This window comes from Trachemys scripta, chromosome 4 (assembly GCF_013100865.1).
Source record: "Trachemys scripta elegans isolate TJP31775 chromosome 4, CAS_Tse_1.0, whole genome shotgun sequence".
In the NCBI taxonomy this organism is placed as follows: Eukaryota; Metazoa; Chordata; order Testudines; family Emydidae; genus Trachemys; species Trachemys scripta.
In genome coordinates, this window is record NC_048301.1 from 65,991,054 (window position 1) to 66,009,850 (window position 18,797).

Consider the following 18,797-nt stretch of genomic DNA (forward strand, 5'->3'; position numbering starts at 1 on the left):
TTATTGCGCTGTAACTCGCAAGTGTAGCCAAGCCCTTAGCAGAAAAGCCAAGAAGTCAGTAGTGAAGTTAAACTTCCCTTTCAGCTTCAGTGGTAGTCCCTCCAGGTCAGGGTTGAGTAGGGCGGGGTGGGGGAAGCTAGCACTGCATGTTATACCTGTTCCGAGGACAAATAGGCTCCCATGCTCTCAGTCCAGTACTATTTGTCAGCACTAAATTATAATCAGGATTTTTTTTTAAATGAAGTGAGATTTCATTCTTGATAGAAAGTGTCTGTTTTCCCAGTGGGTTTTACATTAGGAAGGTGAAGGAACTGGGCTGGGGGGGTTCCATCCTTTGGATCCCCTGTCTGACTTTGCTATCGCTTGTTGGGAGGGGGGGAAATTCCTTTTTCATGTTAAGTGCAGACTCTTGGGGGAGGCAGAGAAGGAAAATAGGGCACTACTGACATTTAAAAATAAAAAACAGAAAGGAAATTAAGACCTTTTGAATAAGTTCAGAGACATCAGGAAAGGTGGCAATATCACATAGCCCCTCCGACTCCCTGAAAATCCATTGAGTAGGATTGAACCTGATGTTAAATGGCTTAAAGGATTACTGGATTACTAGGTGATGATTAATTATTCATATGAACGTTGGTTCATTTGAGTGTACAGTCAGTATTATGTGGTTTCTGTTGTAATTAACGTCCAAACAACACTTCAGAATGCTGTAAAAAGATCTAGGCCTCATCTCCTTCTCTATCTCCTTAATGGGGATAGAGAGTCTCTCCTGCTGCTTTTCCTTTCAGTGTGTTAACCTCTTCTACCCTCTGGTTTCTGTTTTATGACCACCAACCTTCTGCTTAAGAGGGGCTGAAAGACACTGTGTTCAATATCGCTTCTTAATTAGTTGGAAAAGTGTAGCCTTCTCTTACCATTTGGGGCTGAGAACGTTGTCTCCAGAGAATTCTGAGCACCTTACAGAAGAGATGGTGACCGGATTGGGAGCAGGAATCAAAATCATGTCTCCTGCAAGCATTTAAATTCAGCATGGGATTGCTGGAATCCCATATTTGCCCATCCCCTCTGCTTTTTGAAATTTCCCTCAGAGGGAGTATCATGTTCATAACACTTGCCCAGCAGCACTGATAGGAGCAGCAGCTGTAGAGTGAGACTGTTGAGGGACCTGGTAAATTTCACTCTGGTGCTACTCCTGGATGAGGAATACCGATGTGCAGAGTAGCATGTGTGATCTGTTGCTGGAGCTGCTCCTTCAGGGAAACGAGAGACAGACTACTTGTTAGTATTAAGAGGCTCAACGGGACATTGTCAATCTCCTTAAACCTCTGCATCTGTCTCATAAAACTGAATGACATGACAGAGCAGTGTATGGTATATTGGGTTGGTATTGCCTTCTACTGTATTATGTCACATCAGTTGCTAAATAAAAAACAGGACATGATTCATATTCCAACTTCACATCACTTAAAAATTTCCCTTATGGCTTAAATCGGATTTGGTGCTTCCTTCCCTTCTTTTGTGTTGCTGTCAGCGCTAAATGGCTTCCCTCTTTCATTCCAGAGATTTCAGTAGTAGATGAAATAATAGCTAGAATTTGAAAAGTGCTGTTGGATGCTTCTGAATGAATGCAAAATAAACAGTAAATTGTGAATGGTACATCAGTTCATGTACAGTAGGACCTAGTTGTATCATATGCTCTCTAGTGTCAATAGTGGAGCACAAACCAATTCTGAGAGTCAGTATGTCCAGTACAGACACATCTACCTGGTTCAAGACACTTCAGGTTATTCCAAACGTGGTGCCTGCTTGCCTGGGGATATGGTCTGGGATGGTGTTTCACTGCCAAGCCTTTCCTTAACCACAGCATGGGGAAAAACCTCTAAAAGCTGAACTGCCATAAATAAAGTTGCTGGTTAGCTGATATGTCACCACTGCTGGCAGAAGTGCCTCTTATGGGAGTACTCTTTTTTCTTGTGATAACATCATAGATGATGGTTAATGTTCCAACAGCTGTACTGGGTTTTGTAAGTCAGATTTTTCAGAGTGATGAGGTCCACTCACTACGGTGGTGCCTCCTGCTGACCATCATGGGGATTAGTTCTGCTAGGCAGTGCGCCCTCTCCAAGTGATGCCTCTCCCATCATCTTCTCTGCCTGCAAACCTGCCACAGTCCAAGTCCTCTTCATGACTCGGCCAGAGGCCTGTATTTCCCACTTCCAGGATGGGTACTACTGTTCAGAAGTCAAGCCATTTCCCCAGTGGTGAATGGGGGGACCTGGACCCATCCAATAATCTGGGTCCTGATGCAGGGACCCTGTAGATAGTAGCCTCCTGCTGTGTCTCCTTAACTTCCTTCAATAGTGCTTCAATTCACTGGGCCACTTCCCGGTGGCCCCAGCACCTTCTTTTCCCTTTTCGCAGGGCATTCAGCCAGCAAGTCCCAACAGCCAGCCAGAAGAAGCTCCTTGTTCCCCTGGTCCCTGCCAGCAACTGTTCTGTCCAAGGTGCTACCTTTGCTGCAGCCTGCGGGGAGCACAGTTCTCACTCCTTAGGCTCCCTGCAGCAACTCGCTCTCCTCCGCCCTTTTGATACTAGCTCTCTGGGCCCTGATTGGCTGCTCCATGCAGCTTCCCTAGCCTGCTAGGAGGACTCACCTCCCCTGCTCCTTTCTGGGAGGGGGTGTGGCAGGCCTCCATTAACCCCTTCCACTTGGGTGTGTGATGAACACTCCATTGCACCCCTACTTACCTGCCAAGTCTATTTTTCCCCTTTCCACTGCCATATTGCCCTTTCTGCTACTAGCCCTGCTTCCCCCCCCCTCCCCCCCCCGCACCCGATACCTGTCTCAAGGTTCATTCCAGAGGGATTTAATAGGAAATCAGAAAATCATTTGTATTTAGCAACAACAAAAAAGGCAGGACACTATAGTGTTTTTAAAGTCCTCATCTTCTGTTTCTCTAACTTCTCTCATAATTTAAATGATCCAGATGTAGATTACCCAGTCTCTCACAAGACTTAATTTGAAGCAAATATTTTTCTCCCCTTTTCTGAAAAACACCTCACATTTCTGAGCTATCCACATTGCACTCTGAAATTTGTTAGGCTGACTACTAGGGACTATGCTAGGATTTTTGTCAGAAAGCAAACGCTCCTTAGAAGGAATAAATCGTAATTTATTATGGGGGGAGGGATAGCTCAGTGGTTTGAGCATTGGCCTGCTAAACCCAGGGTTGTGAGTTCAATCCTTGAGGGGGGGCCATTTAGGGTTCTGGGGCAAAAATCTCTCTAGGGCTTTAAGCAGGGGGTTGGACTAGATGACCTCCTGAGTTCCCTTCCAACCCTGATATTCTATGTAATGGCTTTTTTAAAATTTCAGACTCAAGTCTAAGTCCTTAAGATGTCATTACTGGTTTCCAAGAACACAGTATTGTTGAAAACTGCTTGACTTTCTGCATTTCTTATTGACATTTTCAGAGTTAATGAAATCCTTAAACTAGGGTAGTACTAATAGGCATTCCTCCTTCCCATTTCTTGGGGCTCATTGTCATGAAAAAGAGAATAGGACTAATACTGAAAGTATGGCATGTCAATGTACATATTTATTTTTAGATTTATGTATACATGACATCTAGTTAGCCCTCTGCTCCCCATAAACACAATCAGCTCTCCACATTGCACTTTTGTAACAGCATAACTTTTAAAATGGAGTGGCATCTGGTTCTGAAGTTTTGTACCTGAGTGTATACAGTTATATGAAATTTATGCAAAAATATAATTTGGCAAGCTTATTACCCCCCCTCCCCCAATTAGGCTGTTGTGTGGATTGTCACACACAAATTACTTCTACAGGCTTGTGAACCAGAATGATCAGAGAGACCACAAATCGCTCTGCCTTCAGAGCAAAAAGTAAAGCATAGCCACTTCTTGACTTAGCCATCCCAAATCAATACAAGCATATAAAAGCTATCTTTTTGGGGGATGGAGAGGTACAGAAATCCATCAAAGTGTGATTTAGAATTGAAGGTATTTGAAAACTACAGTAATGAGCACAATACAAATATTTGGAAGACTAAATTCTGTCTAAAGAAAAAAATTCCAGTCTCTGTACAGATCCACATAGACTATTTTGCTACATGCTCTATTTTTAGAGAGTTTAGATGGTAGAATTAAGAAACCTTTGCACAATTTTTGTTAAGAGTATTTACTGCTCAAAATGAAAATGGTAAACTGTTCATTTAAAAAGAGTGAAACCCTAATTGTTGCTATATTGACTGTGCTTCTGTAACTTTGACAAATCAGGAGCCCTGTCAGATCCTCAGGGAGAGGGAGTTTGCCAAAACAGGACAGCTAAATTCAGGAAGAGGGAGCTGCACAGATTAATACTGGTCAAACATCCCACAAAAGCAGGTGGTCTGTGTTCAGACGTACAAGTCCATTTAATTTTTTTTTTGTAAATGTCTTTATTTAGTATCCTTTATATGTGAGGCAGTCTTGATAAATAAGAGAGTCTTATGCCCTGTTTTTGCTTGAGGTTTATTAAAGTGTTTGTTATAGCCGAACACACACTTTCTGTCTCTCTCCCAATAGTTATGGTGTGCTGCTTTGGGAACTGCTAACTGGGGAGGTACCATTCCGAGGAATTGATGGTCTAGCAGTAGCATACGGAGTTGCCATGAATAAACTTGCCCTTCCGATCCCATCCACATGCCCAGAACCTTTTGCCAAACTCATGGAAGGTAAGAACCAATTGCAGTGGGAGAGACCGTGTTTTATATATTTTTCTTGAGTGCTTTCCAGGAGTGCCTGTTTTTGTAGGTTTCAGTAGCTCAGACCACAGAATTAAATGGTTTTACTCAGTGGACCATGTTATTACAGAAGCCATACTAAGCCTGCTATGACAGTTACTGTATCATAAGACCTCTAGGCTGCAGAAATAAAAGCCTTTGTGAAGCGGGGAAGGGGATGTTTTTGTCATCTTGCAGTCTTGATTGTGGGTGATGAGCTTACACCAAACCCCCAGATCCAAATACCACCACATTTGGAGTATTTGAAATCTAACTCTACTTCTGAATTTTGCAGCTTGAGCCTATTGATAGCTAATCCTATTATCACTATTATATATAATCAGAATGGTCTAGTGCAGAGGTCTTCAATCTATGGGGTGCGCCCCCCTAGAGGAGTGTAGAGTAACATTTGGGTGGCACAGCTGGGGCCCTCACCAACCCCCACAGGGGGTGGGGAGGGAGTGCCTCCCTGGCCCCGCACCTGGGGATCGGCCGCAGTTGCCAGCCCCATGCTCAAGGTTCCGGGGCTCTGCACCCAGCCGCAGCTGCAGGCCTCAGCCCCTGGCCGAGGATCTGCTCCCGACTCCAGCTGTGGCCCCAGCCTCTGTCCCCCCTCCCGGAGCCTCAGCCCCACTACCAGCTCAGGGGGAGGGAGCACAGATGGGGCAAGAGGGGTGCGAGGTAAAAAGTTTGGGGACCAGTGGTCTAGTGGATTGAACTCTTGGCTGGGGATCAGAATTCTATTCCTGCTGTGCCATTGACTTGGTGGGCCACATTAATGTATTTTGTAATCAATGGAATAGTATCTGCTTGCAGTATTGACACAATAATTGAAATGAATGCTACTTGCAGTACACTGGTGGTGAAATGGGCCTGGTATGTGACTTTTGATGAGTCATTTATCTCACAAAGTAGGGTTGTGAAGCTTAATGTGTATATAGTACTCTCAAAATGTAAAGTTCTATATCGTACTAGTGCTAAACATCATCTGTATCCCCATCAATCTGGTAATGTCATACTCAAATTTTGTGGGGGATTTAATCATGACTTTGACATGCTGAAAAGCCCCAGGTGGTTGAAGGCTTGTTGTTTAAATCAGTTTCCAGAGGTGAGTTATAGTATGAATATAGTACCAAAGGAAGGAATAGTCTTTTGTAGGGTGCAATTCAGGTGATGGCCCAGATGGGTTCTCTGGCTATTTTAACTCTGCAAATGTCCCCTGAGCCATCCACTCCAATCCAATTCTTAATTTTTATCAAAATATGTATATAGAATTCTAAAAGAATGCTTAGAACTTCTGTTTTGTGCCTTATAGCTGAGGCTCTCATAGCACTTTACAGCCATTAAAGAATTAAACCTCACAACCCTTCTGTGAGTCTGGTAGTATTACCTCCACTTTACAGATGGGGAAAACGGAGGCATAGAGAGATGAAGTGACTTGTTAAGTATCACCCAATGAGTTAGTGGCAGGGCTGGAAAAAAACCCAGTTTATCTGACTCCCCCTGCTAGTGGGATAGACTTGCCTTTGACTTAAGTAGGTGTCACTGGGAGGTTTGTCTGCTTCTGGAATACTTTTCTTTCTCTGTCCTTTGATACAGATTACAAACAGTTCAATTAAAAATCTAGAATTCTGCATATTGTTTTGCTAAAACAATGAGCTATAGGATTACAGCCAATAGAATTGCAAATACAGTACATATATCTGCATTAGTACAACTATGACCTTAAGTGACAGTCTGGTTATGAAATTGGGAGCAACTTGTCAGGTGGATGTGGTTACCAAGAAATTACTGTAAATGAACACTTGAAAGTATAGTAGCCACTAAGGATGGAAACAATGTAACTTGTTCACTGACCCTGGTCAGATACACAGGACATGTTATGGGAACAATGGGAATCCGATTGTATGCCAGTGAATTTAAGTACAGCATAAAGAATCCAGTGCAGCAAGCTCAGTCTAAAAGAGCTTATGACAACATCGAGCAGTCAGTTTCAGTGCATTTTATACTGACAGTGTTTCTTAAGAGAAGGGAGTCAGTTTCTTAAAATCAAACGTGGGTGTTGGTGGGGTGGAAAATATTGGAGGGTGTGAAATAAAGTTGTATGCCCTATATTTCAACCCAAAACCATAGAGCAACCACCACTTCCACTTTTGAATGTTTAGCTTCATGATATCCAGGGAGAACAACTGGAAGGGAATAAGAAAACAATCACTTTCCTCCCCCTTTGTCAAAATTGTTTGTCAAAAACACCATTTCCCTTCCTGGTGAACTCTGGTTCCCCTAATGCTGATTTTGCTTTTGAATTACTGCTCTGGTGGTCTTTACTGAGATGACAAACATGAACTTGCCCTCTTCAGAGAAAAGATTCGTAAGTTACAGCGTCCTCATTAGTGCAGATAATGGCAGCTCTATGCCTGGGAAAATAAAAGCCATGGACCACCTGCATAGTTATCAAGCTCACTCACTCATGCACTTGGTTGGTTGTAGCACTTTGTTTTACACTGGGTCATGTTTGCTTTGCCATGCTTAAAAACTGGGATAGAGGGGCAGGGATTATGCCCTTGACAATTTTTCTGTATCGCCCATCGTCACTAATTGGTCAGCAGCAGGGAGGCTACGAAGCAGTTTTGGATGTCCCTGGTTCTGCACATAGCTATAAGAAGCATCTTGTGAGCCATAAAAATGTTCATTCCTGTGTTGCTTTTGGGACCCAACCAGATGCCTAAAGAACAGCATCCTGATGCAGAAAATCTCAGTATCAAAATTCCCAAATGGAGAATTGCAATAATTAAAAAAAAAAAAAAAAATGCAAAATCAGAATCCCAGCAGAGTCAAAAGGAATAAGAAATAGGAGTTCAGAATAATCCCTGGTGCAACTGTGTTTAAATTAATAGAATTATTACAGGGATGAATTTGGCTCATGATGTCCTCTAATCTAAATGGCAATTTTAAAATGATAAAGCATCAGTAGAATATTAATGTTCTTAGAATGTGCTAAACTTCCTTTTTTTTTCTCCTTCAAAAAAGCAAGCAATATTGCACTTTCTTGCACAATTTGCACAACTTCCCTTGGCCATGTGGGAAGCCTGTGCTTCAGCCCCTCCAGGTATTGGTTAGAAGGGATGGTTACATTTACACATTGGGAAGGCCCTCTGCATTACAACATGTGTATCTGCAACTGTGGGGTTGAGGTTGTTCTACTCTGCCACCTCTGGGACTATGGTCATGTGATGGGCCTTTCCTATCTGACTTCCTGTTAAGAACAGGAGTACTCGTGGCACATTAGAGACTAACAAATTTATTAGAGCATAAGCTTTCGTGGACTACAGCCCACTTCCTCGGATGCATATAGAGTGGAATAAATATTGAGGAGATGTATATACACACATACAGAGAGCATAAACAGGTGGGAGTTTATGGTCTCTGTATGTGTGTATATATATCTCCTCAATATTTATTCCACTCTATATGCATCTGAGGAAGTGGGCTGTAGTCCACGAAAGCTTATGCTCTAATAAATTTGTTAGTCTTATGGTGCCACAAGTACTCCTGTTTTTTTTGCGGATACAGACTAACACGGCTGCTACTCTGAAACCTGACTTCCTGTTGGGGCTTGGCATGCAGGAGTTCTCTAGCATTAAAGGGAATAAGTGTATCGCTCAGGCAGGAATCTATGAAGACTGCACTAGAAGACAATATGAAGACTGCACTAGGAGACAAAATATAGAATGAAACACTGACATTTGCTGAGGAAGGGGGCCTACATTTGAGGTGAGGGGATTGAATGATTGGGATTTTCCTGGTCATGAGAGTTTCGGATCATCCACTTAACATGATGGTATTTTTAAAAGCAGGAGCTTGATAATTTAAGAGTTTGGGATTTTATTATATACCGTTCTCTAGTTAATATCTCTGGGCCACATTGCTATAGTACCTGAGCATCTTTTATATACTGTTGCCTGTTTGGAGCGGCTAAGAATTGTACATGTTGTGGTAAGATGATGCCTTAAATTCTGTATTTTGGGAGCTATATAATAGAATAATTTACTGCATTTTGAGTTCACTTTTTGAAATGTGGCAGCTCAAATCTGGTTTAGATTAAGTGGAAAAAGTTACTTGTTCTTTGCTCATCTAAAACAAACACATACCACACAACTGGGGGTCAATGACTGACTGTGTCTGCCTGGGACTAGAATAGCAAGGGATATTGCAGATCAGAATTGAAGATAAATAGGATAGGATATACCTTCACTGCAAAGTTAGCTCAGGCACTTACTCAGTTGTTGCCCCTCACCTCCCTTTCATCCACACAATCAGCCCTCTTACCTGAGTTAAGTGGTTCTTTCTACCTCAACTAGCTGGCGTAGTTGGGAGTATGGGTTAGAGCCCAGCTTTGCTTTCACTTGGACTGATAACCTGCCCACTTTGCAGTGAGGTTGCAGGCTAAATCACAAGAGTGCTGATAGTCCTTCAAGCCTTCTCACAATTCCTTCTGTGTGCAGGAGGACAGATGAGTTCTTCTACAATTCACTGGAAAAGAATCCATAGAGTGGCTCTGCTAACTGCAGCACAAAGAGCTATGAGACATGCTCACAGAAGTCCTAGCAGCTCACATGGGGGAGCACAGCACCAATGAGGACACAGTAACTTGGGTATGGCTTTGTATTGTGGCTGCTCACACCCACTCTAGGCTAACTTAAGTACTATTCACCCAAATTAACTCTCCAGTGAAGTGCAGAAGAAGCTTATACTAACCCTTGCTTCTCTATGCTGACCTGTGCTCTCACAGCAAAATCAGTCTCTGCTCCATAACCAATTAGAGTTTAAAGCAAAGTATTTGGGTGAAATATTTATGCTGTGTGGTTTTTAACAAGCTTGGTAGTGTAGTTATCTATAAATTGAGTCAGTTGCTAACAATATTTTATTTATTTAACATCTATATTTCAGTAGCATTTAGAAGCCACCAAATCAGGACATATTTAAAATGACAGTCCCTGCCCCAAAGAGCTTAGTCTACAGGAGAAGACATGAGGATGAGGTTGGGGGATGGGAGAGGCAGGGTAACAAAAATGCGGTAGTGCACGATTCTTAGCCAGTCAGAAGGAGTAAACACAACTTGCCACCTGCTTAGTCTCTAACCTACTTATTCTGATGTTTAACAATTGCTTGCCTTTGTCCTGTTTTAGACTGTTGGAATTCTGACCCACACTCTCGACCATCTTTCGCCAATATACTAGACCAACTCACTACCATAGAGGAGTCTGGCTTCTTTGAAATGCCCAAAGATTCCTTCCACTCCTTGCAGGAAGACTGGAAGCATGAGATCCAGGAGATGTTTGATCAGCTTAGAGCCAAAGAAAAGGTAAAAAGGGAAAAACATTCCACTCTTATGTTATCTTGGACTGTGATCTTGTCTAGTTTCACAGCCTAAACAGGTATCATCTTTGTGTGTTAGTTTCTTTTACTGGCATTTTTAATATGTACATAAAGGGGTTGGAATGGGAACAAATTAGGTTGTAGTACTCTTCCATGCTGTGTCCACACCTAAACTCTGCCCGCTTGTGACATCAAAATGAGAGTCCAATCACTCATATTGAAGATTTTCCATAATATGATAGTTCCTCTCCATTTTTCCATGTGTCACCTGGCAGTGAAATTGTTAACAATCGTGACAAATACATTATCATTAGGCTTACATGTCAACACCCAAATAATATGGAAGAGGCAGTTCACATTCTCAGAGCTGTTTTTTTGGGCTGCCTGCAAATTCAAGCAAACATCAGTATTGGTTATATAATGGTCATCTTTTCAAGGTTTTGGTCACAACCACAAGGGCTAGAGACTATAATTTTTTTTAAAAATTATATTTCAGATACTGGATCACAAGGTACATCTGCCAACCCAATTTGACTCTTTGTAGGGAATTACTTCAGCTCATCATGTACTTGGGAAGCTTTTAAAAATGTCAATATGCCTGTATTTTTAGGGGTCTCTTGATATAATCATGCTAGTAATGGTATTGACCTCTTTCTTTCACAAATCATATGAGTTTCCCACTTGACTGATTTAGTTGATATGGCACTAAATTTTGCAGTGCTGTTCTAGGTGTCAAATACACATGTACACTTAAAATGTACTGGATTTGGTCTGCACCATATTGCCTGCAGTGTCAGTAACCAGGTTGTGACACATGGAGCCTCTAATCTCTGACCTCCCCAGGCTCTAGACTGTAGGGATTGCCAATAGGCAAGAGCAACAGTAAAGACAAAATGGAAATAGCCTCAGAGGATGGATCAGCGAGAAGAGAAGTTCAAGTAGACAGAGCTGTTGTACCCTGATTTGCCCCCTCCCCATAGCAGGAGTTCTCCAAGTGTCTGGAACTGATGCAGGGCAAGAGGAAAAAGAAACACAGCTGGTGGCTGGCTTGCTAAAAAGCTATCTGCCTTTCCTATACTTTTCTTTATGGTCTCTGCTGCAAATAGTCACTGGAGCCACTGAAGCATCTGTCACCCAGCTACTCCCTATCCTGTTTTCTCTGTTTTCCTGGAAGACACCAGCAGGTCCCTTTGCCTTCCCTTTTCCTCCTTCCCCTTCCCCTTGTGGCATTGAGCTGTCTAGTAAGTGTAAGAGAAACACTGGGTGATTGAGTGTGGCAGCAGACTAAGTGGAGACAACATTGGAGGATAGTAAGGACAAGGGGATGGGCAATGTCCGCCACCAAAAATAAAGGCTGCTCAGTGAATGGAGGTGGAGTTCTCGTGTACTGTCAGAAAAGTGAACATAAACTGCAGCAGCTCCTTTACTGCCCTTGTAAAACATCTGCTTACTATCTTCAGTATAAGAAGTGGGGAGGAAGTCCCCATCAGTGTATTACAATGGAATGACTTAATAGGTCCACCGGTTGGGCTGGTGGATATATGCCTAACCAAGGTTAAGGGAACAATGAGCTTATCTATAATGAAATTGTCACTTAAAGGTCAATTTGCTTTAGGCTCAAATGTTAAATTAGGGGTTGAGGGAGAAAGGGCTCTTTAAAAAACACAAAACATTTAAAACAAGCAAAAAAAAAAAAACACAACCCTTAATGTGAATAGGAATGTGTTCAGAACTTTTTTTAAATTACATGAATTTTTTTGCATATAAACACTTCCCTCTGGTGGTGGTGTCCTATGGTACATGTGGTACAACAGCATTATGTTAGTGCTTTAGAGGCAGAAAATGAAACAGTAAACAAAACCATCAGTTATGAAAATTAAATTATTTAAATGTTTAGTTTTTCTTAAATTGTTTGTACAGTGCATAGCACTGTGGGGCCCCAATCCTGATTGCAGCTCCTGGTGCTACTATTATAGAAGTAAAAATATGAATCATCTATAGCATTCAGAAAAGGACATTTTGAAGAATACTTACTTAAAAAACAAACACTAGTTGTCAAAATAAAGCTTATTATCAAGCTTGTGGGATGGTATTACAGATAACAATGAGGTTACAAAAAAAAAGAAGAAAAGGAAAAAGAGAGAGAGAGAGAGAGAGAATTAGTTTAAAAATCCATACAATTTAACAGGATACTTCCAAACCAAAAGGAATTAAACTTGAACTCTTCAACTTTTACCTTTGCAGTGAAATTGACCAACTGGAGATAATTATTCTGTGATTTTTCTGAAACCTTTTGTCCTTGTGGTGAGAAGGAAGGAATTTGATGGGGAGAGCAAAGGATTTGGAGATCTCGGGAACAATTAATTCCAGTTGATCTGTTTCATCAACAAAGGGCAAGGTGAAAAGTTAACTTTAAAGTCCTCCATATTCACAGGGATGCTGCACCCTAGCATGAGTTGATAGGAATGACCGCTATATAATGAACATTTAAAAGGAAACAAATAAACCTCACTTCATCTCTCTTGATAACGTTATTGTGTAGATTTGTGTTAGAGCTCATAGACTCAGTCTTTAAGACCAGAAGAGACCATCCTGATCATCTAGTCTGATGTCCTGCACGTCATAGGCCGCAGAACCACACTCACCCACTCCTGCAATAAACCCATAATCTCAGATAAGTTACTAAAGTCCTCAAATAATGATTTAAAGACTTCAAGTTACAGAGAATTCACCATTTACTCTAATTCAAATAGAGAGTGACCCAAACCCCATGCTTCAGAGAATGGCAGAGACCATAGGGATTTTTTTGCCTACCTGACCTGGGGGAAAATTCCTTCCCAACCTCAAATACGGCAGTCAGTTAGCCCCTGAATGCATCAGCGAGACCCATCAATCAGATATCTGGGAAATAATTTACTGTAGTAATTCAGAGCTCTCCCTATCTATTGTCTCATCTCTGGCCATTGGAGAGATTTTTTTTTTTTTTTTTAAATGGAGATATCCCATCTCCTAGAACTGGAAGGGACCTTGAAAGGTCATTGAGTCCAGCCCCCTGCCTTCACTAGCAGGACCAAGTACTGATTTTGCCTCAGATCCCTAAGTGGCCCCCTCAAGGATTGAACTCACAATCCTGGGTTTAGTAGGCCAATGCTCAAACCACTGAGCTATCCCTCCCTTTACTTCTAGTAGTTGCAGATAGGCCACATGCCATCATAGACAATCTCATCCTACCATCCCCTCCACAAACTTACCAACCTCAGTCTTGAAACCAGTTGGGTTTTTTGTCCCTGCTGGTCCCCTTGAAAGACTGTTCCAGATCTTCACTCCACTGATGATTAGAAACCGTCATCTAATTTCACGCCTGAACTTGTTGATTGCCAGTTTATATCCATTTGTTCTGGTGCTAACATTGTCCCTTAACTTCAATAACTCCTCTCTCTCTTGTGTTTATCTCTCTAATGTATCTATAGTGAGCAACCATATCTCCCCTCAGCCTTTGTTTTGTTAGGCTAAACAAACCAAGCTCCTTGAGTCTCCTCTCATAAGATAGGTTTTTCCATTCCTCTGATCATCCTAGTAGCCCTTCTCTGCACCAGTTCCAGTTTGAATTCATCTGTCTCAACCATGAGAGACTTAGAAATGTGCACACAGTATTCCAGATGATGTCTCACCAGTGTTTTGTATAATGATACTAACACTTCCCTGTCCCTATTGGCAATACCTCGCCTGATGCATCCTAGGGTTGCATTAGCCTTTTTCACAGCCACATCACATTGGTGACTGATAGTCATCTTGTGATTGACCAGTAGACCCAGGTCTTTCTCTTCCTCTGTCACTTCCAATTGATACATTCCCTGCTTATAGTAAAATTTCTTGCAGTTAGTCCCTAAAGGCATGCCCTTGCACTCTGCACTATTACATTTCATCCCATTTCTATTATTACAATTTTCAAGGTAATCTTGTAGGATATTCCGGTCCTCCTCCACAGTGGCAGATTAGCCACTGGGCCAACAGGCCCCCGGCCAATTGGGGGACTCCGGGGAAAAATGCGCCCCGACCCTGGTCCCCAGCATGTTTTGGCTCATGGGGAGTGGACAGAAGAGGACGGAGCGGCTTTGCCCTGCGCTCTGGGTCTTGCCTCAGCAGCTGAATGCCACCTCCTGGGTCCTAGTGCCAGCCTGTTTCCTCTACAACCTTGAGTGCCTGTTGGGAGGAGGGAGGTGTGGAGAGGAAGGGATGGGGAAGAGAAGGGGATACAGGAATGGGTGGGGGGAAGCAGGAGCCCAGCATGTGGAATTCCCTGGGCACCAGCAACACCAGTGCAGGGACATCACTGCAGGCATGGTTGCCAACAGCAGCTGGGGCTCCCGCGTTACGCCATCCTGTCCCCACCCAGCACCGGCAGCCCAGGTAGCACTATAGGTGGAGAGCGAGAGCCAGTGAACCAAGGGGACTGGCTTCAGCATGCACGTGTGCATGTGCATGGGCGTGCTTTGCCCCCCCAAATATAGCAGTCAAACTACGCCTATGGCCCTGGGATTGGAGGAGCTCTAGCTCCCTGCTTCGGACTCAGGGCCACGGAAGCTCTCACTCCCTGCTGTGGCCCGGGGCCACGGCGGGGGGAGGGGCACAGAGCTTCTCTGGTCTTGGGGCTGCAGTGCACAGTGGGGGCAGATAGGAGCAAGGCTGCAGAGCTGCCAGGGCGGAGGGCAGAATGTGGCTGACCGTGTGTGAAACGGGGCGGAGCGGTGGGGGAAGAGACAGAATGGGGTGGTGCTGTGGGTTGTACTGCAAGCGGAAGGAGGGGTGGAGAGGGGGCCCCCCACTTGCTCTGGCCCAGGGCCCCATGAAACCTTAATCCGCCTCTGTTCCTCCATATTGACAATACCTCCCAACTTTGTGTTATCTGCAAACTTTATTAGCACACTCACACTTTTGTGCCAAGGTCATGAATGAAAATGTTAAATAAGATTGCTCCCACGCCGGACCCAGGAGGAACTCCACTTGTATCCTCCCTCCAGCCTGACAGTTCACCTTTCAGTATGACCCAATATAGTCTCCCCTTTAACCAGTTCCTCATCCACCTTTCAGTTCTCGTATTAATCCCCATATTCTCAAATTGAACTAATAATTTCCCATGTGGAACTGTATCAAATGCCTTACTGAAATCCAGGTAGATTAGATCTACTGCATTTCTTTCATCTAGAAAATTGGTGATCTTCTCAAAGAAAGAGATCATGTTGGTCTGTCACAACCTACCTTTTGTAAAACAATGTTATATTTTATCCCAGTTACCATTTACCTCTGTCCTTAACTACTTTGTTTTTAAAAATTTGTTCCAATACCTTGCATACAATTGAGGTCAAACTAATGGGCCTGTGGTTTCCTTTCTTAAAAATAGGTGCTATATTAGCAATATTCCAGGCATAGTTTACATCCCCCGAGTTTAAGGATTCATTAAAAATCCTTTGCTATAGGACTGGCAATTTCATGTGCCAGTTCCGTTAATATACATTAGAGGGATAAACACAAGAGAGAGAGGAGTTATTGAAGTTAAGGGACAATGTTAGCACTAGAACAAATGGATATAAACTGAATTCTCTCTTTCCTCCCTGCAGGAGCTGCGCACGTGGGAGGAGGAGCTGACCCGTGCTGCACTCCAGCAGAAGAACCATGAGGAGCTGCTGCGGCGGCGGGAGCAGGAGTTGGCGGAGCGTGAAATTGACATCCTAGAAAGGGAGCTCAACATCATCATCCACCAGTTGTGCCAGGAGAAGCCTCGGGTGAAGAAGCGCATAGGCAAGTTCAAGAAGAACCGTCTTAAGTTGAAAGATGGCAATCGCATCAGCCTCCCTTCAGGTCAGTGATGCTGTAGTGCCGGGTTGTAGAGGGGTCCTCTTGTGCCAAAGAAGTTTCTGTTAAATGTAGCTCCTTTGTGCCTGCAATCATAGAATGGCTCATTGGATGGTCACAAGATGTGCCTTAAGAAATCCCAACCTCTTTGGCATCAAGAAATTAAAGGTCAGTGGTTATAGGGAAAAACATAGGAAATGGTAACAGAGCTCTATGCACTATGACTAACATTGTCCAAAGGGCAAGGATGTGGTTAAAGAGGATTGTTGAATGTTTGAGTGTTTATAGCACACATCACTAGTCTGCAGCTGGTATCGGGAAGTTCACTTTAAAGCAAAATATTAATTTTAACTACCAATGCAACATTTAGTTCAACAATACCCCAAATGCCCACTTTCATTGAAGGCAGTACCTGAAAATGGTGGAAGTGTCTACTCTGGGGTCGTCTTATTGTTAAATAAAGCTGATATGGGTATATTTGATATCAGAACAGCAACCATAGCCCATTGTACTGCTGGTGTGGGAAATGACCTTGGGACTCTGCCAGTCATGTTGAGTAGCTAAGGGAAGATTATGAGGACTACAGCACTCAACTTCTCAACACTACTATTTAGCACATAAATACAGAATTAAACTGCTGCTTTATTCCCTCAAGAGTGGACGGAAAATGTCACTTGGTTGGTCAACAGTTGGGGAAGTGGGTGGGAGAATGAGGATGGCTGTCAATTGAGTTGTGAGTCCATTGTGATAAGAGTGAGAACTGAATGTGCAAGTTTCTTGAGGAGTTCCAAACTGGCGAGAAACAGAAAGCTGCATGTGTTTGATTATATAATTCACCCAGAGTCGGCAGCCTTGTTCTAGATGGTTCTTAACACGTACTGCACTGTTAACGCTGTCTCCGAAGGGAGACTGAGAGTTGGGGAGAGTGGTGGTGGTAGATTATATTTTTAATAATAACCATCTTTAATAAGATGGTAAACATTTGTTTCATGAATTTTTGCTTGCCCCATAAGTTTCTTTGGGAAATGAGATGAAAAGGATTTTACCTGAAAAATTATGCAGGTACATATGGGTAGGAATGTCAGTCCCCCACTAGACACATTTGTATTCGTCCTTTGCAGTTGTATATCCAGATGCAAAGCACTAATCTTCAGGCTGCGTTAGGAGTGTGCAAATTGGGGGTTTATGTGCTTGCAAAGATGCACTGAAACACTGGTGCCATTCTGCAAAGGTGCCAGAAAGAATTAATAATCTTTTTTGTTGTGGTTCATGAATGAGTATTTTAATTGTGATTTTTTTTTTTTTTTAAAACAGATTTCCAGCACAAATTCACTGTACAAGCATCTCCAACCATGGACAAAAGGAAAAGCTTGATCAGTAGTTGTTCCAGTCCTCCTGCAAGTCCTACCATCATTCCCAGACTCAGGGCCATACAGTGTAAGGAGCTTGCTATAACATTGAACTTGGGAAGAATATAATATGTCTAGCAGGCGCTGCAGTGGGGTGTTGTGAGCCTTGTTTAGGAAAGGATTATAAACGTTCCTGAATGAAGCCTGAACTGTGGAGAGTGAAGGTGGGGAATGTTCCTTCTCCCAGAAATTGAACTTCACTTGTTTGTGTTTCTGGGCACTTGCTGATTGATTGCATTGGAAGTATATTTCTCGGGGATACAGCCTGCTTGCTGTAACTGAATGTATGGAATATGTTTGCAAGTTCAGAATGTATTTTTGAGGTGGATCAGCTGGATAGGCTGAAAGAGAAGTGTGTGGCAAAGGAATGGAAATTGGTAAAAACATTTCAAGAAAAATGAAAGCAATTGGTGTGGGAATGTGGCCCTGTCATAACAAGCAGCCAGGAAGTGGAGACCTTACAGGGGCAAATCTATCTGTGTCATGTGGGTGTTGTGTGGCTAAATCGTTTGATGTTGGTGAGCACTTCACACTCTACAGGTGGTTGGTTAAGTAGTGTTAATACATTTCCTTCAGGGTCTTTAGCATTGTGCCTTGCTTCTCTTTTCTCCAGTGCTGAGGAGTGCTGCATTGCCACTCAAGAGGTGCAGGCAGCATTTTGTGTTTTTCCTGCCCCATATGCCCATCCTTTCTCCTCCCCCACCCTTATTGGTTTCCATAGTGACACCTGGCGAAAACAGCAAAGCATGGGGATGCAACTCAGTCTTACAGAAGGAGGAAGGAGAAGAGGAAGAGAAGAGAAGCCAGAAGAAGAAAGGGCGTACCTGGGGACCAAGTTCTCTTTGTCATAAGGAGCTAGCTGCAGGAGAAGATGGGTAAGAACAAACAGGACTGGATCCAGGGGGAGGTGTGAATGGCCAAAGTTTTCTGAACTTTAAAGCTGCTTATGAGCACTTGGTTCTCAGAAGGGCTGCCTGGTAAAACTCCATCTCTGTCCTGCAGATCTGCCACAATTTTCAGCTGAAATAATTATTTATCCATTGTCTCAGACATTAGAGATAGAAGAAACAGGTAAAGTCACATCTAATCCATCCTCAGAGGTCCAGTGCAGCGCTGTTCTTTTCAATGTGCTTTCCAGTACTTTGTCCAGGGTAGTTTTAGTCTTTTCCTGATATCAGTCTAAATTTTCTGTAGCTCGATATCCTCCAGCTTCTAATTATACCCCCTTTGGACTACCCTGAAATATTCTTTTCCATCCTTCATATTTACACCCTTTGAATACATATTTTCCTTCTCTTGTGTAGTAGTTAGTATTAAGCTGGGACTAGAGGAGCCAGGTAGATATTTTTTCAGCCTTTTAAAAAAGTATATG

The 18,797-nt window shown here is 42.9% G+C and overlaps 1 protein-coding gene across 1 annotated transcript in view; it reads left to right on the forward strand.

The window, feature by feature from the left end:
* The window catches only part of MAP3K9 (mitogen-activated protein kinase kinase kinase 9), a 67,162-nt gene that overhangs the window by 35,839 nt on the left and 12,526 nt on the right, over positions 1-18,797 (forward strand). The window contains exons 4-8 of the mRNA XM_034770043.1: positions 4,588-4,736; positions 9,974-10,149; positions 15,782-16,022; positions 17,331-17,453; positions 18,147-18,300. Of these exons, the coding sequence (XP_034625934.1) occupies positions 4,588-4,736; positions 9,974-10,149; positions 15,782-16,022; positions 17,331-17,453; positions 18,147-18,300 (843 nt within the window). The remainder of the gene's footprint in view (positions 1-4,587; positions 4,737-9,973; positions 10,150-15,781; positions 16,023-17,330; positions 17,454-18,146; positions 18,301-18,797) is intronic.